The following is a 27,980-nucleotide window of genomic DNA, read 5'->3' on the forward strand; positions in this document are numbered from 1 at the left end:
CTTTTACTATTTTACTCACAACCAAATTTAATCTTAAACACTACAACTAGATTGTCACATGTTAAAAGTAATACCCATCTATATATATTATATTCTCTAACTCAAAAGCACAGATGTGTAGAGAACAGAGTGTGTATCCCATGCATGTTGTCATGTACTTATCCCACACCCTATTGAAATCACAGTACCCATAAGGGAGACATTTTTTTCTTCAAGAATATGTATTTCTGCCACGTCTATGATTCTCCAGAATGAGACGACAGGAAATGCTAAACTATTGTTAAATGACTATATGTAGTTCCACTTCTGGATGGTAGATGGGGGGGCTCTGCAAACTCATTTTCTAATAAAACTGGCAAAAAAAATGTATAAAAACCTTGCCATTTGAGGTCTGAAAGTGTCCAAAGAGTATATAGGAAGTGAAATATCAAGAAATTCTACTAAAACTTGCTAAGAACCGAGAACTTGGTAAGAGAATTTGTGGCATTTAAGACACAACCCACTCCCTTTTACTCTTCACAGCTCAATTTGATAGAAGCTTCACTGTGGGTGGATGCTGCCAAGATGATGGGGCTGCAGCTGTCAATCAAGGTTTGTCACATATCAACAGGAGGGGCATGCCTCCAGGGTTTCTTATCCCCAACAGCTCTTGGTTAAAGTGGCTAAATTCCTAGTGAACGCAACTAAGAGGCTCCTTAGCTTTCCCCAGCCCCACCCACAGTTTGGAAACTCTACCCAGGCACAGTGAACTCAGATTTGGACCCAGATTGCCCTTGCCTCCACTTGCTTGTAAGGCAGAGGTTTCATAACATAAAAAACAAGATGGCAACCACCCAGCCTATTACCCAGAATGGTGGTTCAGAGATTTTGTCCAGAGGGAGTGGCAGTCTGTAAGAACAGAGCTCTGAAGCTCTCTCCAACGGAATGGAATTTATCTGAAACAGTGTCAAACAAATAGCTCCCCTAAAGTAAACACAACAACATAAACCATAGGCCAAGTAGTTAATCAGATAATTCCATGGGAAGAGACAGCTAAGGAGCCCTCCAAAGTTCAAAAGAAACCTTAAAAGCTGGCCTCAAAAACTAGCCCTGCCTGACTTAAATTATATTAAACTGCTTAATAATTTATGCTCCAAGGAAATGTTGAAAACAATGGAGTGACCAGATAGAAGGCAGCAGAGCCTAGTGGGCTGGAAATAATACCAAGGAGGCAGTCATCTTAACAGAGAGATAGAGAAAGATAATCAGAGAGACTCCTGTTTAAAACCATTGTCACACCAGGGTAACTGTGCATATGTTTAAGGCTGGGGAACAACACAAAATACTTCACACTGCAAGGGGAAAGGGAAATCGATTTTACTAAAATAGCTTAGCCAAAACACAAAATACATAACCAAGCAAACAACAACAAGAACAAGCTCTGGAGAGGGGACAGGCAAATCACTACAGTATGTTTCCTAATAATGTCTACTTATTAGGAAAATAATAAAAAATAAATTGACATGCAAACAAATGGGAAAGTTGGACCTATACACAGAAGAACAGCAAGAAGGCCAGGTGCGTGGGTCACACATGTAATCCTAGCACTTTTGGAGGCCAAGGTTGGCAGATCACTTGAGCTCAGGAGTTTGAGACCAGCCTGGACTATGTGATGAAACCCCATCTCTACTAAAAATACAAAAATTAGGCAGGCGTGGTAGCACATGCCTATAACTAGGCCAAGACACGAGAATCGCTTGAATTCAGGAGGGAGAGGTTGTAGTGAGCCAAGATCACGCCACTACACTGCAGCCTGGGCAACAGAGAAAGACTGTCTCAAAAAACAAAACAAAAAAAACAAAACAACAAAAACAGGCAACAGGTTGGCCTATGACAGGGAACAGATGTCATATTTAATAGACAAAAACTTCGATGTAGCTGTTATATATTCACAGCAGTAAAGGAAAATATAAAGATAACGTCTCATCAAATAAAATCAATAAGGAGAAATGACAAAATGAACCAAATGTAAGTTCTGGAGTTGAAGACTACAGTAACCAAAACAAAAAATTCATTAGAAGGGCTAAATAAATTTGATTGGCAGAGTAAATAGAAAACTTTCAAATAGATCAATGGAAATTATGCAACCTCAATTCCATTTTCCCACTAGAAAAAATAAGAAAATAAAATGTAAAATAGAATGAGAAAATAGAACAAAGAAAATATGAACAGAGGCTTGAAGAAATATAAGACACTTTTAAGTGCACGAACATACATATAATGAGAATACCAGAAGGAAAGGAGAAAGAGAAATGAGCACAAAAAATAAAGAAATAATGGCTAAATACATCCACAATTTGTTGAATAAACATTAATCAATACCCACAAGCATCTCAAAAAACTGTAATCTGAATGCAAAGATATCCATGAACAGACCTATCATAGTAGAAATGCTACAAGTGAAAGAAAATGTTGAAAAATATAAGAGAAAAATGATGTGTCACTTACAATGGAACACCAATCAATTGACAGCTGACTTCTTATCCAAAGCAATGGAGGGGATGAAGGTAGTGGGATGATATATTCAAAGTACTCAAAGGACAAAAGCTCTGTCAAGCAGTAACACACTGTCTTTCAAAAATGAAGGTGAAATAAAGCCCTTCCCAGACCTACCACATAAGAAATTGTAAAGGTTATTCAAACAAAGCAAGTAAATCCACATGGAAATTCAAAACCACATTTTTTAAAATAACAAAATTAATATTTATAATTAAAATTACAAAAGGCAGCACAAATGCACATTTCTTTTACTTCTCTTAATAAATTTAAAAGGCAATTGTACAATACAATATGTACATAATTATATTGTTGGGCCTATAACATGGAAATGTAATTTGACAGTAGCAGCATAAAGGAAGTAAATGACAGCAGAGTTGTATTGGATTAAGGAAATGATACATGATAGTAACTAGAATTTATAGGAACAAATAAAGAGAAACAGAAATAGGTGGCCAGGGTTGCAAGCTGGTGGAGGACCTGCCCATGGAGGAGCCCAGGGAGTCAGTGCTTCTTCCTTCCCTCCCCCACTCCCCTTCCTGCTCCCTCCCCACCTCCCCAAGAATGTTCCACTATGAGTCTTGGGAGGATTGTCTTCTGGATGAAGATGAAGATGGATTTCAGGGACTGAGAGAAGAAGATGATGAGATTGATCAATTCAATGATGCTACATTTGGGTCAGGTGCAGTTGATGATGATTGGCAGGAAGCACATGAGCACCTGGCTGAATTGGAAGAAAAGCCACCAGTGGCAGTTAATGAACAATCAGGCAATGGAGAAAGGGAAGAAATGGACTTGTTGGGTGACCATGAGGAGAATCTGGCAGAAAGACTCAGTAAGATGGTGATTGAAAATGAACTAGAAGATCCAGCTATCATGAGGGCAGTGCAGACCAGGCCAGTTTTACAACCCCAACCAGGAAATCTGAATTCCAGTATCTGGGATGGATCTGAAGTTATGAGACAAACCTGAGGACCACTGCTTGCTTAGGAAATGTCTGCAGTGTCTGTATTAGAATATGCCTTGCCTCAGAGGCCCCCCAAGGGTCCAGAAAATGATTGGGACCTTTCTGAACATGCATTACCAAGGTGGTCAACTTCACCTGTCATTGGCAGTCCTCCTGTTAGAGCTGTCCCCATAGGCACCCCACCTAAGCAGATGGCTGTACCCTGCTTTACCCAACAGAGCCTGTGCAGTCCCATTCCATAGACTTTCCTCCAGCTGAAACCAGCAACTGAAAAGGAAAGCCAATTTGGAAGATTCTTCATTTGAAGCCTGTCCATGTTCGGCCCCCAATGCCACCATGTTATCCTGGTCCCTATGATGACAGGATGTCTCCAAATCAGCTCTACAGTGTCCTGAACTCTTCCCTCCTGGGTCACCCTTTTCCTCCTAGTGTTCCTCCTGTTCTCAGCCCCCTTCAGAGAGCACAGCTTCTTGGAGGAGCACAGCTACAGCCTGGACAGATGTCTCCCAGCCAGTTTGCACGGGTTCCTGGATTTGTTGGTAGTCCACCTGCTGCTATGAATCCTAAGTTGCTACAAGGGCAAGTTGGGCAGATGCTTCCCCCAGCACCAGGCTTCCATGCCTTCTTTAGTGCTCCACCCTCTGCTATACCACCTACACAGCAGCAGCCTCCTGGCCCAGGACCTCACTTGCAAAACCTAAGATCTCAAGTTCCAGTGTTTAGACTGGACACAACTCACCTCCATCCACAGCACCATTGACTCTTGCATCAGAGACAGCAACAGAATAGAAATCAGCATCAGAATCTCAGTGGTGCAGGAGATAGAGGAAGTCACTGGAGCAGTCATCAAGATCATCTCCGAAAGGATCCATATGCCAATCTCATGTTGTTGCAGGAAAAGGATTTGGCCTCTAAAATTCAGATGATGCAACTGCAAAGCACTGATCCCTACCTGGATGATTTTTATTACCAGAATTACTTTGAAAAACTGGAGAAACCATCAGCTGCTGAAGAAATACGAGGTGATGGCCCTAAAAATGAGCACACCAAGCTTATCACCCCTCATGTGGCCAAACTGGAGCGCACCTATAAGCCAGTACAATTTGAGGGCTCTTTGGGAAAGCTTACTGTTTCTAGTGTGAATAATCCCCGAAAAATGATTGATGCTGTTGTGACATCTTGGAGTGAGGATGATGAGACAAAAGAAAAACAAGTTCGAGACAAGAAGAGAAAAACCCATCATAATTGAGAAAACCTAGTTTACTCCTTGATGTGGAGGACTATGAAAGACATTATCTCCTAAGTCTAAAAGAGTGACCTGCTCTAATGGATGAGTGAAAGTGCAGAATTTGTAGCATGTATGACAACTTAAGAGGGAAACAGCCTGGACAAGAGAGACCTAGTGATGACCACTTTGTACAGATCATGTGTATCCAAAAAGGGAAGACAATGGTTGCCTGTATTCTTCCTTTCCTCTCCACAGAGCAAGCAACGCCTAGCTAATTTGTGTATTTTAGTAGAGAAGGGGTTTCACCATGTTGGCCAGGCTGGTCTTGAACCTCTCCTGACCTCAGGTGATCTGCTCACCTGGGCCTCCCATAGTGCTGGGATTACAGGTGTGAGCCACTGTGCCTGGCCCACATTTTATTTATTTATTTAGAGACAGGATCTCACTCTGTCACCAAGCTGGAGTGCAGTGGCACAATCATGGCTCACTAAAGCCATGAGGCAGGGTCTCACTATGTTGCTCAGGCTGGTTTCGAACTCCTGTCTTTCCACAGTGCTGGAATTACAGGTGTGAGCCACTTCACCTGGCCCATTATTATTACATTTTAGAGAAGCACTGTTCAACAACGGTTTGCAGGGGAAAAGGCCCTTGATGGTTTGGGATGCAGTGCATCAGTATCAATCTTCTAAAGTCTAACAGGGACTGAGTGATGCTATAGTCTTTCAGCTCTTTAACATATAAAATAATTTCTGATAAATTGTGAGCATGAAGTAAAAGGGATTCCCACATGTTCCGTAACAAACAGAAAATTTCTTAAATTACAAATTCTCTGCTAAAGGGCATTTTCTAAAGGCCGTCGTATTCTCTTTATATTATGCATAGGACTTCCTCACTAATATGATTTCTCTGATGTAAGTTGATCATTACGACTAAAGGCTTTTCCACATTCTTTACATTTATAGGGTTTTTCACCAGTATGAATTCTGCGATGTCGAGTAAGTTCTGAATTAACACTGAAGGCCTTCCCACATTCTTTACATTTATAGGGTTTCTCACCCATGTGAACTATGTGATGTCGAGTAAGTTCTGCTTGAAGACGAAAGGCATTCCCACATTCTTTACAGCTATAAGGTTTCTCACCAGTATGAAGTCTAAAATGTTGAGTAAGATGATACTGACGACTAAAGGTCTTTCCACATTCCTTACATTCATATGGAATCTCACCAGTGTGAATTCTTTGATGTAACATAAGTCGGTAACTGCAAATAAAAGCATTCCCACATTCATTACATATGTAGGGCTTCTCACCAGTATGGCCTCTGTGATGTTGAGTAAGATGATAGTGCCGACTAAACGTCTTCCCACATTCCTTACATTTGTAGGGTTTCTCGCCAGTATGAATTCTGTGATGTTGCGTGAGATGAGTGCTGCGAATAAAGGCCTTCCCACATTCCGTACATTTATAGGGTTTTTCACCAGTATGAATTCTGTGATGCTGAGTAAGTTCTGTTTGAAATCGAAAGGCTTTCCCACATTCATTACATATGTAGGGTTTTTCACCAGTATGAATTTTAAAATGTTGAGTAAGATTATAGCGACGACTAAAAATCTTCCCACATTCTTTACATACATAGGTGCTCTCACTGGTGTGAATTCGCTGGTGTGAAGTAAATTGATTGCTATGAATAAAAGCCTTCCCACATTCCTTACATTCATAGGGTTTCTCACATGTATGAATTCTGTGATGTCGGGTAAGTTCTGCTTGAAGACGAAAGGCTTTTCCACATTCGTTACATATATAGGGTTTCTCACCAGTATGGATTCTGTAGTGTTGAGTGAGATGATAGCGACTACTGAAGGTTTTTCCACATTCCTTACATTCATAGGGAATCTCACCGGTGTGAGTTCTCAGATGTAAAGTAAGTTGATAACCACAAATAAAGGCCTTCTCACATTCCTTACATTCATAGGGTTTCTCACCAGTATGAGTTCTATGATGCTGAGTAAGTTCTGTTTGAAGATGAAAGGCTTTTCCACATTCTCTACATTCATAGGGTTTCTCACCAGTATGAATTCTATGATGTCGAGCAAGTTCTGCATGAAAACTAAAGGACTTACCACATTCTTTACATTCATAGGGTTTTTCACCAGTATGAATTTTCTGATGTTGAACAAGGTATGAGCCATGACTAAAGGCCTTCCCACATTCATTACATTTATAGGGTTTGACACCAGTATGAATTTTCTGATGTTGACTAATATGTCGTTGTACCCTAAAGGTCTTGCCACAAACCTTACATTCATAAGGCCTCTCACCAGTATGAATTCTTTGATGTTCAGTTAGTTGATAATGAAGTCTAAAGGCCTTCCCACATTCTTTACATTCATAAGGTCTCTCTCCAGCATGAATTGTCTGATGTACTCTAAGGTCTCTAACATGACTAAAGGCTTTCCCACATTCCTTACGCTTGTAGGGTTTCACACCAGAATGTATTCTCTGATGTTCAGTAAGGTGATAATGAAGTCTAAAGGCCTTCCCACATTCTTTACATTCATAGGGTCTCTCCCCAGCATGGATTGTGTGATGTACTCTAAGGTCTCCCACTCGACAAAAGGCCTTTCCACATTCCGTACATTTATAGGGTCTCTCACCAGTGTGAATTCTCAGATGTTGCATAAGGCATGACTGTTGTTTAAAGGCCTTTCTACATTCCTTACATTCATATGATTTCTCTCTAGCATGAATTTTTGGATGTAGAGGATGAGATATTTGTTTTTGGATTAGCATTTGACTAACGCTTCCCATCTGATGTCTCTCTTGTCTCTCAAATTCATGTTTGTACTGCAAACCATTTCTGAAAATGGTGTCCTCATGGATGATGTTTTTACTTTTTTCCCCTGTCTGCAATTGAGGTAAATAGATTTTGCAAACATTCTTTCCTGAAAGTAAATTCTTGGTAATATACTTGTATTCCAAATCTGCAAAAAAAAAAAAAAAAAGCAAAGAGCAAACAAATGCTATAATGCTATTTTTCTGTGTTGGAGCAGGGATGGGGGTTGTACCTTATAGTAGAAATAAAAGATAAACAGAAATAACATACATTAGAACAAAATGGTTTAGAGCAGGATTCAACAAACTTTTTCTTTAAAAGACCAGATAGTGAAGGTGTTAGGCCTTGGGAGGCATATGGTCTCTGTCACAATTACTTAGCTCTGTTATTACAGCACAAAGGTAGCCACAGATGATAAGAAGTGTGGCTGTGTTATAATAACACTTGACTTATGGACACTGAAATTTGAATTTCAAAAAATGTTTACATGACACAAAATCTTGATTTTTTCAACCATTAAAAAAATGGAAAAACCAGTTGTAACTTATGAGCCATGCAAAAACAGGCAGTGAGCTATTTGGCTCATGGGCTATAGTTTGCTGGTTCCTGGCTTAGAGAACTCTAAATTATTGTAGTGCAATTTAAAAGAAGGCAAAATACCTCAGAAAATGATGTGACTTTTAAGAATGGTAAAATAGGCCGGGTGCAGTGGATCATGCCTGTAATCCCAGCACTTTTGGAGGCTGAGGCAGGTGGATCATGAACAGGAGATCAAGACCATCCTGGCTAACATGGTGAAACCCCGTCTCTACTAAAAAATACAAAAAATTAGCCGGGCGTGGTGGCGGGCGCCTGTAGTCCCAGCTACTCGGGAGGCTGAGGCAAGAGAATGGCGTGAACCCGGGAGGTGGAGCTTGCAGTGAGCCAAGATTGTGCCACTGCACTCCAGCCTGGGTGACAGAGCAAGACTCTGTCTCAAAAACAAAAAAAAAAAGAATGGTAAAATAGATGAGTAGGATAATAGGGTAAATCAGTGGTGCTCTTATTTAGGATGGATTTAGGGGAATTTCTTACATATACTGTTCTTCAGGCACCAAACCAGACAAAATCAAAATCTATAGGAGCAAGTCCTGGATATGTGCATTTAAAATCTTTTTCATCAAATGGCTTTGATGGAGATCATTTTGAAAATCTGTACCTAATTCTTTTCCCTTTAGAATAGAGTTTCTCGTTCCCCCTAGAATAAAACCCAAACATATTACCATTGATAAAAAGCCCTTTCTTATTTGGAAGACCTCTGCAAACCACCTCTGTAAATATTACAAACAAGTGAGAGGGCAGCTAAGTATAATAACTGAATTTCCCCAAATTACAATGTAGTTATGAATATATCTCCCTGATTCCAATCTCATCCTAGTGCAGCAATTAAATACGCTCTTTCCTGGATCACTTCCCTTCTGAAAGGGAACAAAGGTACATCCAAAATTGCTCAGTCAAAAGCATAAATGGAAAAGTCATTTTTGTATTTCATCATTTTCCAATTACCTATTGTTACCTTGAACATTAGGCATCTCCAAAACTGTTTACATTTGCCCTGTGTGTGTGGCTACTGTTCCTTCTCTTTGTCTCTGTCCCAACTCAAGTACTGAGATATTTTATTTGATGAGCATCAGCTGTGTTTTATCATTACTCATTCACAGATCCTCAAACTCATTGCTAGTCAATAATTACACTGCAGGTCCTGGCTAGTAGAGTAAGGCAAGGTGAAGAACACAGGCTTTAGAAAGGAGAAAAATAAACGCCTTTATTCTCAGATGTAGTAGGTTGAATTGTGGCCCCTAGAAAAGACATGTTCCTAACTCCCAGTGCCTGTGAATGTAACGTAATATGGAAAAAGGGTGGGCCCTAAATCCAGTAACAGGTGTATTTGTAAGAGTGAGGCATAGGGAGATCAAGAGAGGGTGCCATGAAGATGGAGGCAGAGACTGGAGTGATGCATCTGCAAGCCAAGGAATGCCAAGAATGGCCAGTAACTACTATTCTTTTCATAAATTGTTGGATTCAAATGGCTAAAACTTAGTCTAGAATTTTTGCATTTGTGCAAATGAAAGATACTGACTTACAGATTTCTTTTCTTATAATGCCTTTGTCTGGTTTTGGTATCAGGGTAATGCTGGACTTGAAGAGTGAGTTGGGAAGTATTCCCTTACCTTAAAGTTTCTGGAAGAGTTTGTGTACAATAGGTACACAAATGTAAAAATCTAAAACTATAAAATTTCTAGAAAGAATGGGGACAGTGGCTCACATCTGTAATCCCAGCACTTTGGAAAGCCAAGGTGGGCAGATCATGAGGTCAGGAGTTCGAGACCAGCCTGGCCAATATGGTGAAACCCTGTCTCTACTAAAAATACAAAAATTAGCTGGGCGTGGTGGCATGTACCTGTAGTCCCAGCTACTCGGGAGGCTGAGGCAGAATAATCGCTTGAACCCGGGAGGTGGAGGTTGCAGTGAGCCGAGATTGTGCCACTGCACTCCAGCCTGGGCGACAGAGCGAGACTCTGTCAAAAAAAAAAAAAATTCTAGAAGGAAACAGAAAATTTTTGTACTTTTTATATTGGGCAAAGATTTCTTAAATATGATCTGAAAGGATAATCCATAAGAGAAAAACGTGATAAATTGAACTTAATCAAATTAAGAGCTTATGCTATTCAGAAGACACTGTTTACAGATCATAGATTTGACAAAGGACTTACATCCAGGATATATAAGGGACTCTCAAAACCCAATAATTAGCAAACAACCAACGCAATTAGAAAATGGGCAGAAGACCAGGTACAGTGGCTCACGCCTGTAATCCCAGCACTTTGGGAGGCTGAGGCAGGTGGATCTGAGGTCAGGTGTTCGAGACCAGCCTGGCCAATGTGGTGAAACCCCATCTGTACTAAAAATACAAAAATTAGCTGGGCATGGTGGCACATGCCTGTGGTCCCAGATACTCAGGAGGCTAAGGCAGGAGAATTGCTTGTACCCAGGAGGTGGAGATTGCAGTGAGCTGAGGTCACGCCACTGCACTCCAGCCTGGGCAACAGAGCAAGACTCTGTCTCAAAAAAAAAAAAAAAAAAGAAAGAAAGAAGGAAAGAGAACGAGCAGAAGACTGTAATAGATGCTTCATCAAAGAAGATATATGGATGATAAATTAAGAATAAAAAGTTACTCAGGATTATTAGATATTAGGGAAATGAAAATTAAAACCACAGGGTGATACCACTACTCACCTATTAGCACAGCTAAAATTTAAAAGACTGACCATACCTAGTGCTGACAAGAATGTGGAAGAACTGGAATTTTCATAAACTTCTGCTGGGAAAGTAAAAGGATACAACCACTTTCTTCTTCTTCTTCTTTTTTTTTTTTTTTCAGACATTATCTTGGTCTGTCACCCAGGCTGGAGTGCAGTGGCACAATCTCGGCCCACTGCAACCTCTGCCTCCAGGGTTCAAGTGAGTCTCCTGCCTCAGCTTCCCGAATACCTGGGATTACAGATGTCTGCCACTATGCCTGGCTAATTTTTGTGTTTTTAGTATAGACGAAGTTTCACCTTGTTGGTCAGGCTGGTCTTGAACTCCTGACCTCCAGTGATCCACCTGTCTTGGCCTCCCAAAGTGCTGGGATTGCAGGCATGAGCCACCGCTACTGGCTGATACGACCACTTTCAAAAACAGTGTGGCAGTTTCTTAAAAAATAAACATATATTTATCATATGATCTACCCATTCTACCCCAGATAGTTACCTAAGATAAATGAAAGCATAAGTCTATACAAAGAATTTTACATGAAAGTTTCCAGTAGCTTTATCTGTAATAGCCAAACACTGGAAATAACCCAATGTCCATCCTTATAGGCAAATGAGTAAGTAAATTGTGGTACATCCATACAATGGAATACTACTCAACAGTGAAAAGAAATGAAGTACTGATACATACAGCAACATGGATGAATCTCAAAATAATTTTGCTGAGTGAATGAAGCTAAATTTTAAAAGTCACCATATTTTTAAAAAAGGAAGAAAAAAATCACCATATAATTCCATTATACAAAATTCTACAAAATGAAAACTAAGTTATAGTGACAGAGAGATGATCAGTGTTTACCTGGGCAGTGGGTAGAGAGGGACATGAGGGAGGGATTTCTTTTGGAGGTGATGGATATGTTTATTATTTTGATTGTGAAATGGTTTCACAATATACAGGGCAACTTAGCAAATTTTATACTTTAAATGTGTGCAGTTTATTGTATGCCAATTATATGTCAATAAAACTGTTTTAAAATGTTATAAAAATTGACACTTAAAATGAGTACATTTTATATTATATGAATTATACCTCAATATATATGATTAAGAAAATACACTTGTCCTATGACCCAGAAATTCCACTTCCATATATTCCCAAGAAAAATGAAAACCCAAGAGAAATGAAAACATCTGAACACAAAAACAATTGTACAAGAATGTTCACATCAGGTGGCATAATTTACTTCGGGAATAAACACAGATGGTTCTTCATCTCAGAACTTTTGCCCTTGCAGCTTTTTCTGCTTGTAATGTTCTTCCTCAATATTCACATGGCCTGAGATCTTACCTTATGTCTCTGGTTCAAAGATCATCACCTCAAAATGGCCTTTCCTGATCTTATCTAAATTAGCCCTACTAACTCCCCAACACTCTAGCTCCTTACTCTACTTAACTTTCTTCACAACACATATGAAAACCTGATTATTATCTGTTTACATATTGACAACATGTTTTCCTTACTATAATATCAACATCTCTATGGCAACAAGAGTGTCTTATCAATAGTGCCTAAACTCTAGCACAGTGCCTGGCTTAGGTTAGGTAAATGGGAAATATTTGATGAATAAAACTTGGACAATGGAGAAATGAATATAAATCAAAATGTAAAAGGAGGCCTGGAAACACAGGTAAAATGGTCATCAATGGGGAAGAAAGAAAGTAGCCCCACTTTGAAAGGGGAGAGAAATACGAGAGAAGAGAAACAAGGAGTATGGCAAATTGGGTAAAGTTCCTTTGGTAGCTAATGTAGAGAGAATCTGAATGCTTCCCAGGTATCAGTCCTTTCTCCACAGGCCTCAGGCCTTTGAAGGGAGCTTTCCAAACAACTCAGTGCTGTGCCTCCTCCCTGACATCATGGGTCATAACTTGTGATAGCACCCTCCTGCCTGATTTGCTGTCACTCACCTGTGTACCAATTCCTGTCCCTTCCCTCATTACTATCCAGGGCTCTTTCTCTTGCTCCAATAAAGTAATCACATCTGGCTTAGGAATGGTATATCCTGCTCATGAGAAAAGAAATGACACATGTTGTAGAAAAAAACAAAAACAACCATAACCTTGAAATGACAATTCAGACTTGGTTACATTTGTAAGAAACTGCAGGTGAAAATGGTACTAGACAATGCCATGACAGTAAAGAAGAAAAAGGCCATCTAAGAATATTCACGTTAACATGGACTCACCATCACAGGACTAAAGAGACAAGGTAAGAGGGCAAAAAGGTCTGCTTTGCTGTTAAAGGCAGTATAGAAGGGGCACCAGTGAGCACACCTTCTGGAGCCCTATGGCCTGGGTTCAAATCTTCTGCCACCTACCAGCTGTGTGACCTTGAAAGTTACCTGCACGTATTCACTTTTATCAAATGCAAAATGGGGCTGATATTACTGACTTATTAGGGCTGTGGTGAGAATTAAATGAATTAATATATGCAAAGGCATACAATATGCCCAGTATATAGTATTATTTTGTTGTTGCTACTGTTTTCCTAGGAGAAATATACTAAGTTTCCTAAAACATTTCCAGGTTCTTCCTCAGATATTCCTTCAACAGAAAATGTAAATTCACAGACTTTAACTTTCAACCGCAAAGCAGGTTAAGGAGAATATGTCTCCTCTAGGATGGGGTGTGTTGGCTTGAATTTTAAATGACTATTGTTAACTCAATCCACCACTGTATAATCCATGGAGGTTCTTTTGATAATCAAGGAAAACTAGAATTCTGAGACTAGCTGTTGTCTTGTAGGACGGCCAGATATTAACACAGAGCAGCTATAGGAATTCTGAGTATATGCATTATATGAAATCTGATGTCACACAACTCAAACCTGGAAATTATTTAGAAAAGCAAGCAATGACAGGAAGAGTCAGAGGGAGGCGTCAATGTCACTGAGGGTCAGAAAGGTGAAGTTGCTTAACACAGGTGCCCATTTCCACCCCAACACTGCTGAAACTATGACTTTAGAAATAGGGGGTGTCAGTCAGCCACTTAAAACAGAGTTCTAAAGTTTGACAGTGGAGAAAGCTGATACTCCAGAAAACAGATTGTAAACGATTTCGAAAGATACCTTACCCAGTGAGACCAGGTTGCTGTAGTTCTCCAACATCACGTCCTTGTACAAGTCCCTCTGCACAGGGTCCAGGCACTCCCACTCCTCTTGGGAGAGGTCTATGGACACATCCCTAAATGCCAAAGATACCTGAAATGACAAGCCTATGTATTAAAAACAATTGAATGTATTTTCAAGATGGAAAACTGCTTTGCAGGAAAGAAGCAACATAGTAAGCAAATAAACTGGGGCTCAAGCCTGCAATGTGTATAAAAGAATAAGGAAATTAATATTTCTGAAATAAAGTGTTTATATGCTTTTAAAGACTATTGTTGATGCAAATCAAGTGAAATAGCATAAATAAGCACATTGCCTATTCTGTGCCTGCAGTTTAAGTTCTGAATAAATGCAAGTTCCATCATCCTCTCTTCCCTTCAAAAAATTTTTGGAAAAAGAATTTTTTCACCAAAAAGTACTCTAAAATCTCTCTTAGAAAACAGGATTTGACTGACATTATGTGATTTCGTTAAAACTCAGGTTCATCGTGATGCAAAATAACCTAAGAAAAGTCTTCAGTTAGTATATTTATTGGCTAGCTAATAATATCCTCCATCTTGTAGATACAGCAGACTAATTCTTCTTTTATTCTTAGGCATTTAGGTTGGCCAAAATGTTTAAGGTCTTCCCCAATTCTGTTTCCACCCATCATTAGGGATCAGAGCCTATTTCCAGCCATCATTAGGGATTGGAGGATCTTCCTACCTGCTACCCCTGCCATACCTCAGGAACACTTGCTTTGTTCCTAAGCCAGAGGATGCTGACATATCCACAATGACACTAATGTCACTGGAGACCAGCACAACCTCCTCAACCACAAAATTGACTTTTGTTTTCTTATTCATCCCTTGGAAATTCCCTGGCTGGATGCCTGAAACTACCATATGCAGGCCCCAATCATACTCCAACCTAGTCCTCTAAGCCTCTCAATGCATGGGATCTGACCTCTGCCTCTGAGGCTGACAGGGAGGACAATGTTTGAGCACAGATAAGAGAAAACAGGAGCAAATGAGGAAGACACTAGGCTATTTGGCACTAGCCTTCACTGTGATAGAGTAATTAGGGAGCAGGTTCCACAACAGGGTTGTCTTAGGAAGGAAGTCTCAAGATAATGAGACTTCAATGATCACATGAATTTAAAAACACAGTATTTCAAGGAAGAAAAACACAAACTTACATTGGCCATGGTTTTAGAACCACAAGAACTTGTCAGTTCTCCTTGAGTTTCCTCCATGGAGAAGCACAGAATCCAGAGAAACCGGGGCCGGGGGGAAGAACAAGTGACTCTGAGACCAGATGTGTGTCAAAACTCCTAAAATGACTTAAGTTAATAAGATCCTGTTTTGCCATCATTTCTACTTCCAACCCCACCATTCTGCACATATAAACTGGGGAAGATACCTCAATATCAAGGCTGGGGTCGTGTAAATTCATGCCCACGGTTGCCAGGTGATGACAACAAAAGTAGCTATTTTTAGGATCTTCTGCTTGATGGGTCCTTTATCATATTAACGTTTAACCATGCAATGCATTTATCTCCATTCAACAGATGAGGTAATGAGGGCTTAAAATAAGGTAACTTGCCCAAATTCACAGTTAGTAAGAGGCAGAGCTGTGTTTTGAATCCACGTTTCTCTAATTATAAAGCCAATTATCTTTTTTTTTTTTTTTTTTTTTTTTTTTTTTTTTTTTGAGGCAGGGTCTTGCTCTCAACTCTGGCTTTTGCCTCAGAAGCCCAGAATTTTTTCAAATGAAACTTGAGCATGAGAAATTCACTAAAAATAGCAGCATATCATTCACCGAAGTTACTAAATTTCAATACAATGAAGCAGATCCTAATTAAGGAAATACCAGTTGACAGTTATTAGAATGGCAGACCTAAAAGATTAATAACATGCCAGATGAGCAACATCACAGGGAAATGAATACCGTGTAAATGCTACAGATTTGTAGGACCTTAAAACATGGCATGTAGAAGGATGTGAGAGACTTTTACCATCCAAATCTAATTCTGGGACTCTACCCAAAGCAAATGATGTGTATTAAGATGCATGCAGGTTAGGCCGGGCGCAGTGGCTCACACCTGTAATCCTAGCACTTTGAGAGGCCAAGGAGGGCAGATCATTTGAGGTCAGGAGTTCGAAACCAGCCTGGCCAACACGGTGAAACCCTGTCTCTACTAAAAATACAAAAAAATTAGCTAGGCATGGTGGCACATGCCTGTAATCCCAGCTGCTTAGGAGCCTAAGGCAGGAGAATCGCTTGAACCTGGGAGGCAGAGGTTGCAGTGAGCTGAGATTGCGCCACTGCACTCCAACCTGGGCAACACAGCAAGACTCTGTCTCAAAAAAAAAAAAGATGCATGCAGGTTAGGAGTGCAACAGGCTTATTGGAAAAAAGAAAAATAAAAAAGATGCATGCAGGGAGGGTGGAATTCAGCATTCTGAGTCCAGCAATAGCTGACTGGTTAGATAAGTTACAGATCATCTATGTAACAGAATATTAAGTAGATATTAAATACTATACTAAATTGGAGAAAATATTTAAAGGATTTGGAAAATATCCAAGATATGTTCTAAATCAAAAAATAAAGTTAAAACCCAGAATGTACAATATAATTACATTTGCGAAAAAATACACACACACATACATAAAGAACGAAGGACAGGCAGAAACTAAGAGAGAGAAAAAAGTTTAAAAATGTATATATCTATTTGTCAGCACTGCCAAGCTGCATGACATTACTTGATATATTTTTAAAGTATAATCTGTAACTTTTAAAAATAATTTAGGCTGGGCACAGTGGCTCACGCCTGTAATCCTAGCACTTTGGGAGGCCGAGGTGGGTGGATCACCTGAGGTTAGGAGTGTGAGACCAGCTTGGCCAACATGGCAAAACCCCATCTCTACTAAAAAATACAAAAATTAGCTGGGCATGGTGGCACATGCCTGTAATCCCAGCTACTCAGGAGGCTGAGGAGGGAGAATCACTTGAACCCAGGAGGTGGAGGTTGCAGTGAGATCATGCCACTGCAGTCCAGCCTGTGCAACGGGAGTGAGACTCATCTCAAAAAAAAAAAAATAATTTAAAATATACACACAGTCATATATATGTACTTATTTTTCATTTTGATAGGAGAAAGCCTTTCCTTTGTTGAACAATCTTCTCTTCAACTTGAAGGAAAAGCTTAAGATAATCTAAAAACAGCTGATATATACATATATATTTTTTTTTTTCTTTTTTTTTTTTGAGATGGAGTCTCGCTCTGTCACCCAGGCTGGAGTGTAATGATGCAATCTCGGCTCACTGTAGCCTCCGCCTCCTGGGTTCAAGTGATTCTCCTGACTCAGGCTCCCGAGTCGCTGGGATTACAGGCACCCACCACTGCGCCCGGCTAATTTTGGTATTTTTAGTAGAGACGGGGTTGTGCCATGTTGGCCAGGCTGGTTTCAAACTTCTGACCTCAGGTGATCTGCCCTCCTCGGCCTCCCTAAGTGCTGGTATTACAGGCATGAGCCACTGTGCCTGGTCAACAGCTGTTATATTTTTACTGAGTGTCTTTTTTCCCTTTAGCTCATAACATTGGAACCAATTCTTTTGATTTTTCACATATATCCATGTATGCTAATACATTGCAATGTTTTATACATATGAATGCTGGTCACAATGAAGTGGCTTTTCACGTACTCCTGACAAACGTATTGACAGTTTGTGCTCTGAAATTTTCCTTTCAGCCACAATATCCTCCAAACTGCTGCTGAATAATCTTGTCCCATTAGCCTCACTTTGAATCTAACATCATTACAATAAAAACTTAAGGTATGAAATTGTGCTGTTCAATACAAATATGGTTATTTAAATCAAATTTTAAGCTGGGTGCGGTGGCTCACGCCTGTAATCCCAGCACTTTGGGAGGCCGAGGAGGGCGGATCACGAGGTCAGGAGATCGAGACCATCCTGGCTAACATGGTGAAACCCCGTCTCTACTAAAAATACCAAAAAAATTAGCCGGGCGTGGTGGCGAGTGCCTGTAGTCCCAGCTACTCGGGAGGCTGAGGTAGGAGAATGGCATGAACCCGGGAGGCAGAGCTTGCAGTGAGCCAAGATCGCACCACTGCACTCCAGCCTGGGCTACGGAGTGAGACTCCGTCTCAAAAAAAAAAAAAAGTTAAATCAAATTTTAAATAAAATTAAAAGTTCAGGCTGGGCACGGCGGCTCATGCCTGCAATCCCAGCACTTTGGGAGGCCAAGGCGGGTGGATCATTTGAGGTCAGGAGTTCTAGACCAGCCTGGCCAATATAGTGAACCACTGTCTCTACTAAAAATACAAAAATTAGCTGGGCGTGGTGGCGGATACCTGTGGTCCCAGCTAATCAGGAAGCTGAGGCAGGAAAATCGCTCCAACTTGGGAGGCAGAGGCTGCTGTGAGCTGAGATCTCGCCACTGTACTCCAGCCTCGGCGACAGAGTGAGACTCTACCTCAACAATAACAACAACAAAAAGTTAGTTTCCCAGTCACACTAGCCATATTTCAGGTGCTTATTAGCCACATGTGGTGAGCAGCTACCATACTGGAAAACAGAACAAATCCATCATCATGGAAAGTTCTATTGGACAGCACTGGACATCTCCTTCCTATGAACTCGCAAGGCCTGTGACCTGAATTTCTTTACTGTTTTTTATTATCTTCTACCTTATACTTATTCGGTCTATTCTGATTTTAGACTCTCTGCTGTATGGTAGCACCTATGTGTTTTCAGTTCTTGTATTCCTCTAATTACTAACACAAGATTCAGTATACTGTGAGCCCTTATGTCTGATATTTGACTAAAATTCCATTTTTAGGCATTTTTTTCTTGCAAGTGGCTATTAAAGCATATTAAGACATATACATAAGATATTTATCCTATAACAACTTATAATAATCAAATATTAAAAATACTAATAGCTATGGTAGGCAGCAGGTTAAGTAAACTATGGTCAGTTATGATGGCACACCAAGGCCTCACTAATACTAATTATATTGGTCCATATTTATTTTTGGAGGAAGACATCAATGATGAGTTACTGACTGATACAGGCAAAGTAAAGGAGCATATGCCATTATGGGCAGGGTTATAACATTGTCATTAATAACAGACTCTGTTGTCAGATTTTCAGAATGTGAATCTTAGTCTGACAGCTACATACTTTTCAGTTAGTTTGTTGGTAAATTAGGGATAAGAACAGCACCTATCTCATAGGGTTGTCATGAAGATTGAGATAATACATATATCCCACTTAATGATATACAATTATGTAATAAAAGTTAGCCAGTATTATTAAAATAGAGGATATTATGTCCTTTGTTCCACTGCTATTAAATAAAATTATTTTATATTATTTCATTTTTTCTAGTAAAGTTTGAGTCTCATGCCCATTTTTTAATAATGATATTTTAAGTATTTTAGAGCTGAGCCTTGAAGATGCAATTATTTTTAATTAACAACATTTGTAGAACAGACTCCCAGAAAGATAATCAAGAAATCTCTTCTTGGTCGAGCGCATGGGTCACACTTGTAATCCCAGCACTTTGGGAGGCCGATGTGGGTGGATCACCTGAGGTCAGGAGTTCGAGACCAGCCTGACCAACATGGTGAAACCCCCGTCTCTACTAAAAATACAAAAATTAGTCAGGTGTGGTGGTGGGTACCTGTAATCCCAGCTACTCTGGAGGCTGGGAAGAATTGCTTGAACCTGTGAGGTGGAGGTTGCAGTAAGCTGAGATTGCACCATGGCACTCCAGCCAGGACAACAGAGTGAGACTTCATTTAAAAAAAAAAAAAATCTCCTCTTTTGTTCTTGCAACTACCAAAGGGGGGACATCATTCTTCAACATAAAACTGGCTAAAATAATCTAATTAAGGCAGGAGTCCCCAACCCCCATGTCACTGACTGATACTGGACCACAGCTTGTTAGGAACTGGGCCACACAGCAGAAGGTGAGCAGCAGGCCATCAAGGGAAGCTTCATCTGTATTTACAGCTACTCCCCATTGCTAGCATTAACCACTTGATCTCTGCCTCCTGTTAGATCAGCTGCAGCATTAGATTTTCATAGGAGCGCGAACCCTATTATGCACTGACCATGTGAGGGATCTAGGCTGCGTGCTCCTTATGAGAATCTAATGTCTGATGATCTGTCATTGCCTCCCATCACCCCCAGATGAGACCATCTAGTTGTAGGAAAAGAAGCTCAGGGCTCCCACTGATTCCACATTAGGGTGAGTTGTATAATTATTTAATTACGTGTTATAATGTAATAATAATGCACAATAAATGTAATGTGCTTGAATCATCCTGAAACCATGTCCCTCTCTCTGTGAAAAAATTGTCCTCCATGAAACCAGTCCTGGTGCCAAAAAGGTTGGGGACTGCTGTAATAAGGCATTCAACAGATAATTTTAATACGAGGTTCAATCTTGTTCTCTATGGAAAATTTACATGAATATTTATAGCTGTTACCATCTTATTCTGTTTTCTTTTTCTTTTTTTTTTTTGGAGACGGAGTCTTACTCTGTCGCCCAGCCTGGAGGGCAATGGTGCTATCTAGGCTCACTGCAACCTCCCGGGTTCAAGCAATTCTCTGCCTCAGCCTCCCGAGCAGCTGGGATTACAGGCACACGCCACCACACTTGGCTAATTTTTGTATTTTTAATAGAGATGGGGGTTCCACCATCTTATCCAGGCTGGTCTTGAACTCCTGACCTCGTGATCCACCTGCCTGGCCTCCCAAAGTGCTGGGATTACAGGCATGAGCCACCATGCCCACCCTTATTCTGTTTTCTACTGTTATAAATCTGTCCTAGAAAATGTTATTTGCATAATGGAACCCTGAATAAAACCTAGCCAAGATAGAGTATTGCTATATCCTGTAAAAGCAACCTTAAAAATCTAAAAAAAGAGTATAATCCTGAAGAACTATCTTATTTGATAAATTGTGTCATATTAATTATCCTTAATTGGTTTATATAACCCTAAAAGGTGTAAATTTCTCAAAGGTTAATCAAACTTAGCAGGATTCATTGGTGTTTTCCACTTCTCCCTATGTGCACAGAGATATAAGAAAGCCATGGTTAGGGAGAATTAGTTTTTTTAACTAGGAGTTGGAAAGTCTTGTGTCCTTTGAATAATCAGTTAGTGCAATTTCTATTCTGCAGGAAGAAAAGTGCAGGTGCATGTGCACACACACACACACATACAAGTGTGCTGAAAAATCTTGCTAAAATAGGTTGGGCATGGTGGCTTACACCTGTAATCCCAGCACTTTGGGAAGCTGAGGCGGGTGGATCACCTGAGGTCAGGAGTTCGAGACCAGCCTGGCCAACATGGCGAAACCCCGTCTCTATTAAAAATACAAAAAATTAGCTGGGCATGGTAGCAGGTGCCTTCCCAGCTACTTGGGAGGCTGAGGCAGGAGAATTGCTTGAACCTGGGAGATGGAGGTTGCAGTGAGCCGAGATTGCACCATTGCACTCCAGCCTGGGCAACAGAGTGAGACTGTCCAAAAAAAAAAAAAAATCTTGCTAAAATATAGCTCCCCAAAGTGTTAATAGTGATGCTGGGGCTATTTTAACTTTCTTCTTTATAAGTCCTTTATGTAATATAACTGAGTAACTAAATAATTTATAAAAGGTGAATATTAATTCTATAACCAGAAGTATACAATAAATCTATATCCAAGTATAAAATAAAATGTTTTAACACATCAGAAGCAAATTGGTTTGACATGTATGGAAACAATAGGAAAACAGCATGACCATTATAAATAAATGCCTGCCAGTTCTTGAACATTCTTCTTCAATTCAACAAGACCTTTTCACTATTAAGATTCTTCTCTGAATACACAAGCCAGGTGAACAGCATCTGCAGACTGAATAAGAAAATTTGAGCAAAGCAGACAGAAGAGTGTTTGGTTCTCCTCTACTTCTCCAGCAAATAATCAGTTGAAATGTTAATTTAGATATAATCCTTGTTAAATGTGTTTAAATCCTAATATTAGTGAGATTCATATAAAATTTAAAATTTGTGGCCGGGTGCAGTGGTTCATGCCTGTAATCCCAGCACTTTGGGAGGCCAAGGCAAGTGGATCACCTGAGGTCAGGAGTTCGAGACAAGCGTGGCCAACATAGTGAAACCCTGTCCCTACTAAAAATACAAAAATTAGCCGGGCGTGGTGGCAGGCACCTGTAATCCCAGCTACCTGGGAGGCTGAGGCAGGAGAATCACTTGAACCCAGGAGGTGGAGGCTGAGGCAGGAGAATCACTTGAACCCAGGAGGTGGAGGCTGCAGTAAGCCAAGTTCACGCCATTGCACTCCAGCCTGGGTGACACAGTGAGACTCTGTCTCAAAAAAAAAAAAAAATTGCGTATTATTCTTCATCACTAAGACTATTACTTTACTCATATGTACTTTTTATTCTTATGACTAACTCTGTATAAAAATAAATCTCAACTCCTGGATTCCTTGGAAAAAAATTCCTGCTCATGTTCACACAGATTTCTATGCTTGGACTTCCAATCACATTCTCACTTCTAAAAGCCATAAAAGCAGACGACCATTATCACTTGCTTACTGACACCAGTCAGGTCATCTCTAATCCTGTCATACTTTAAAACTGAGGTCTTTGGAGAAGATTGGAGAAGATGGATGATGTGATTCTACCTAAACATTAATCTCAATAAAACAAAGTTTTAACTGTAGACTCCAGGATATGCATTTCTCTACCATTATAGAAAGTGAGTGCAGAGGAATGATTTGAAAAATGAGAAAGTCATTTGGAGGCCCGTGAAGAGGAGGGTCCACCTGCATGGTCCATTGTTCACTGGAAAGGAAGGCCTGGGATAGGTCACTGGACAATTCAGGAAAAGCAAAGCAATGTTTCCATTTCCTAAAAACAAAAACATTTTATGCATTTATTTAAAGATGTATTTAAAGATATAGACCAGAGAGTTGCAATTTATGTGACAAATAATTTAGTCTTTTTAGATTGAATCAGATGAACATTTTCAAACGGAAAAATGCAAATGAAAGCTACAGAAAGTACCTGGGGATGTGATTTTTGTGACTGTGAGCAATGAGGTGACAGGCTCTGTGGTAGATTGTGGCTGTGCTTGACATAGCAGTGTGGTACCACGCCGTATGACTGGGTGCAGGCAAAGCTGTGTGAAGATTAGAATGTGTGATTTCCATTTCATGAATAAAAAGGAAATATAAAATTACCTGGATCTGAACTTTTAGACCTGCTACAACAATTGTTCCCTCCTTTTCAGGATCCTTGTTTTGATGAATAGCAGAATGGGGAAGAAAAAAAAATCATGAGACAGCAGGCCTTTCTTAGAGCACAGACCGACCTAGAATATCCCCTCTAGCGCCACATCTGTGCTGACCTCACGCACATAACAGCTGTGTGGGAGTGAGACTGGGATCTGTCTCTGAACTCACACCAGATTTCTAGATCAAAGGTATGGGAATGCAGTGGATCTGAAAAATGCAGCTGCCCACACAGCGGCTCCAACTGGGCAGTCTTCCAATCTGTCGTCCCAGGAGTCTGTTTTAGGGACACTTCTAATTCAAAAATCCAATCGCCAACCCAGGTCTGTACCTTCTTGCTGGGAACCTTCATCCCAGAGCTCAATATCTGACCTCCCTCTTGGGGGCACTGCTCTGTGCAGACACCGAGGCCGTGAGGGGGTAGAGGGTCAGTGACACACACCAGAGAGCCAGGCACCTGTCTCAACCTCACACTCGGTACGACACGCCAGGTCTGGGCCCTGGAGCGCCTCAATTTGGGCGGCAGTTCCATTCCCAGTCCTACTCGTAAGAGTCCCGTTCTGCCTCACCTAGCTCGGACTCCTTGCCCGCCTGTGAATAATGCACCCAGGTGACTGAACCGCTAAGAACGCAACGTAAAGGGCCCTTGCGGTCCAGGCAACCCTGCCCAAGGGACTTCTGGGAAATGTAGTCCACAGCCGGAAACTGGTTCTTTTGGGCGGAGGCGCAGGCGCGGGCCCATCCGTCGGCTTCGACTCACTTACCAGGAACCCACGCAGGAAGCTGAGGAGGAGAACAGACGCTTCTGGGCCACTCGCCAGGCCACTTGAGCGTGAGACCGCCGAGTGCGACCCTGAGGCCGAGTGCGTGCGGGACTGGGCGATAGCTCCGCCAGGCGGGATTTTGTCTGTTTCACCCCTTGAGGTAGTCCCGGCGTGTAGTACAAAGTAGGCGCTTAATATGTGTATTGTAAAGAATGGGTGCCTGGACATTTGTATTTGCCTTGTGAGCGCGTGTGTGTGGCACCGTGAGGGTTGCGGGACCGACGGAACCTCTCTGGCTGTGGCGGGTTGTGTTTCCGCGTGTGTGTAATTTGAGTGTGAGTCGGTGTGTAGTGAGTGAAGGGCTCTGACTGGAGAAAACCACAGAAAATACCCGGGGCTGTGATTTTTGTCAATTTGGTCAATGGGACGACAGGCTCTGTGGTAGATTGTGGCTGTGCTTGACGTAACAATGTGGTACTATACCGTGTGACGGTTGCCGGCAAGGCTATGTGAAGATGAGAATGTGTGATTTGGAAAATCTGGATGTGGAACGTCACGGGTGCCAGTGGAATTGTGACTCGGTGTGTGTATAAAAGTTTGCAACCATAGGCCTATATGTCTGTGGAATAAAGAGAATATGTTGCGTCTTCTTGGAGTATCAGCTTTATTTAAAGATTTGCATCAGAGAGTTGCGATTTATGTGCCAAAGATTTTTGTCTTTTTATATTGAATTAAATGAATTTTTTACAAAGAGAAAGATGAAAATAATAGTAACTTTTAAAAAATATTAAGAATTTCCTTCCACTCTTCTATTCTGGCAACGGATCTTTGGCCATGGGTCTTTGGCAGATCAATTTGAAAAGCATGGACTGAGGAAATTATACTTGGAAAGCACATTAGGCAGTCAGCCCTTGGTTCCTAAATACCATGCTCCACTGAAAGGAGCAAGGCTCCATGGAGAAATGGCAGATTCCAGAGCTGGGGAAGGGAAAGTTCAGAATGAACTTGGAACATCTTGTGCTTGAAAGTAAGGAAGTGCTCAAAGAATGGTGGGAACGTGTTCAAAGGACATGGAAACCAGATTGAAGGGACTTCCACTGACCAAACTTGACATGGTTTGAGCATCAAAATAAATAATGCTAGTTATAGATTAAAACCCATTAAATAACAGAGGGAATCATAATTCCAAACTGATATAAATTAGTACGTGAAAAAAAATTTAAAGTTTGATGAGGGACTGGATGTTTACATTGTTGCAAAGAACCCCTGCCCCCCCAAATCCCTTAAAAATGTGTCCGTATAAGGCCAGGCACGGTGGCTCATGCCTATAATCCCAGCACTTTGGGAGGCCTGTGGGCGGATCATGAGGTCAGGAGTTTGAGACCAGCCTGACCAACATGGTGAAACCCTGTCTCTACTAAAAAAGTACAAAAATTAGCTGGGCGTGGTGGTGCGTGCCTGTAATCCCAGTTACTCAGGAGGCTGAGGCAGGAGAATTGCTTGAACCCAGGAGGCAGAGGTTGCAGTGAGCCTAAATCATGCCACTGCACTCCAGCCTGGGCAACAGAGTGAGACTCCATCTTTTTTTTTTTTTTTTTAAAGTGTCCATATGAAAAAATGCTCAACATTACTAATCATCAGAGAAATGCAAACTAAAACCACACTGAGATACCACCTCACAGTGTTAGAATAGCTGTAATCAAAGAGACGAAAGACAACAAGGGTTGGTGAGGGTATGGATATAAGGGAACACTTGTACACTATTTGTGGAAATGTAAATTAGTACAAACATTATAGAAAATATCTGGAGGTTTCTCAAAAATATAACCACTATATGACCCAGCCATCCCACTACCGGGTATATATCTGTATCAGTCCATTCTTGCATTGCTATAAAGAAAACCCAAGACTGGATAACTTATAAGAAAAGATGTTGAATTGGCTCATAGTTCTGCAGGCTGTACAGGAAGCATAGTGGCATCTGCTTTTGAGCAGGCCTCAGGAAGTTTCCAATCATGGTGCAAGGCAAAATGGGAGCAGGCATATCACATGGTGAAAGCAGGAGCAAGAGAGTGAGGAGGGAGATGCTACACATGTTTAAATGTCCAGATCTTATGAGAACTCACTATTATGAGGATGGAAACAAAGGGCTGCTAAGCCATTCATGAGGAATCTGCTCCCATGATCCAATCACCTCCCACCAGTCCCCACTTCTTATATCAGGGATTACATTTCAGTATGAGATTTAGGTTGCGACACACATCTAAACAATATCATTCTACCCCTGGCCCCTCTCAAATATCATGGCCTTCTCACATTTCAAAATATAATCTTGCCTTCCCAACAGTCCCCCAGAGTCTTAACTAATTCCAGCATTAACTCAAAAGTCCAAAGTCTGAAGTCTCATCTGAGACAAGGCAAGTTCTTTCCTCCTATGAGCCTGTAAAATCAAAAACAAGTTAGTTACTTCCAAGATACAATGGGGGTACAAGCATTAGATAGACATTCCTGTTCCAAAAGGGAGAAATTGGCTAAAAGAAAGAGGCTACAGGCCCTATGCAAGATCAAAACCCAGTAGGGCAGTCATTACATCTTAAAGCTCCAGAATAATCTTTGACTCCATGTCCTATGTCCAGGGCACACCAATTTAAGGGGTGGGCTTACAGCCTTGGGTAGTTCTTCCCTGTGGCTTTGAAGGGTTTAGGCTCAGAGGCTGCTCTGATCTACCATTCTGGGATCTGGAAGATGGTGGCCCTCTTCTCATAGCTCCACTAGTCAGTGCCCCAGTGTGTACTCTGTGTGAGGGTTCCAACCCCACATTTCCTTTTTGCACTGCTCTAGTAGAGGTTCTCTGTCAAGGCTTAGCTCCTGCAGCAGGCTTCTGCCTGGACACCATGGCTTTTCCATATATCCTCTGAAATCTAGATGGAGGCTCCCAAGCCTTATTCACACTCTGTGCACCTGCAGGCTTAAGACCATGTGGAAGCCACCAAGACTTATTTGCAACCTTTGGAGCTGCAGTTGGAGCTGTACCTGGGCCCTTTTAAGTCACAGCTGGAGTTGGAGAAGCCAGGATGCAGGGAGACATGTCCTGAGGCTGCACAGGTCACTTCTGGCCCATGAAACCATTCTGTCCTCCTAGGCCTTGGGGCTTGTGATGGGAGGGGCTGCCTCTTAGATCTCTGAGACGCCTTAGAGGCCTGTTTCCCATTTCTTGGCTATCTACACTTGCCTCATTTTTAGTTAGGCAAATTTCTCTAGCAAATGATTGCTCAGAAACCTTCTTAAATTCTTCTGAAAATGAGCTTTTCTCTTCTACCACATGGCCAGTGCAAAGTTTCCAAACTTTTACACTCTGCTTACCTTTTACATATAAGTTCCAGCTTTAAGTCATTTCTTTGCTCCCACATCTTAGCATAGGTGGTTACAAGCAGCCAGGCCATATCTTGAATGCTTTGTTATTTAGGCATTTCTTCTGCCAGATACCCTAGGTCATCACTCTCAAGTTCAAACTTCCATAGATTCCCTAGGGCATGGACACAATGCAGCCAAGCTCTTTGCTAAGGCATAACAAAATGGACCTTTGCTCCAGTTCCCAATAAGTTCCTAATTTCTATCTGAGACCTTGGCAGCCTGGACTTCATTGTCTATTATCACTATCAGCATTTTAGTCACAACCATTTAACCAGTCTCTAAGAAGCTCCAAACTTTCCTTCATCTTCCTGTCTTCTGAGCACTCAACTCTCTTCCATCCTCTGCCTGTTATCCAATTCCAAAGCTGCTTCCACATTTTCAGCCATCTTTATAGCAATGCCCAACTTCTCAGTACCAATTTTCTGTTAGTCCATTCTCGAATTGCTATAAAGAAATACCTGAGACTAGGCA

The 27,980-nt window shown here is 41.1% G+C and overlaps 1 protein-coding gene and 1 pseudogene across 1 annotated transcript; one reads left to right on the forward strand and one right to left on the reverse strand.

Annotated features, from left to right (window-relative positions):
- On the reverse strand, positions 1 to 23,881 carry ZNF546 (zinc finger protein 546). The gene is given in 9 exon segments (XM_055249855.2): positions 1 to 5,646; positions 5,648 to 7,709; positions 12,820 to 12,837; positions 12,840 to 12,914; positions 13,984 to 14,110; positions 15,195 to 15,282; positions 22,787 to 22,948; positions 23,105 to 23,334; positions 23,663 to 23,881. Coding segments are annotated over 9 exon segments (3,012 nt in total). The 5' UTR covers positions 23,864 to 23,881; the 3' UTR covers positions 1 to 5,597.
- On the forward strand, positions 3,529 to 5,005 carry LOC129466395 (protein PAT1 homolog 1-like; annotated as a pseudogene).
- Positions 23,882 to 27,980: the final 4,099 nt, after the last annotated feature.

The sequence above is a fragment of the Symphalangus syndactylus genome, chromosome 17 (genome assembly GCF_028878055.3).
Source record: "Symphalangus syndactylus isolate Jambi chromosome 17, NHGRI_mSymSyn1-v2.1_pri, whole genome shotgun sequence".
In the NCBI taxonomy this organism is placed as follows: Eukaryota; Metazoa; Chordata; class Mammalia; order Primates; family Hylobatidae; genus Symphalangus; species Symphalangus syndactylus.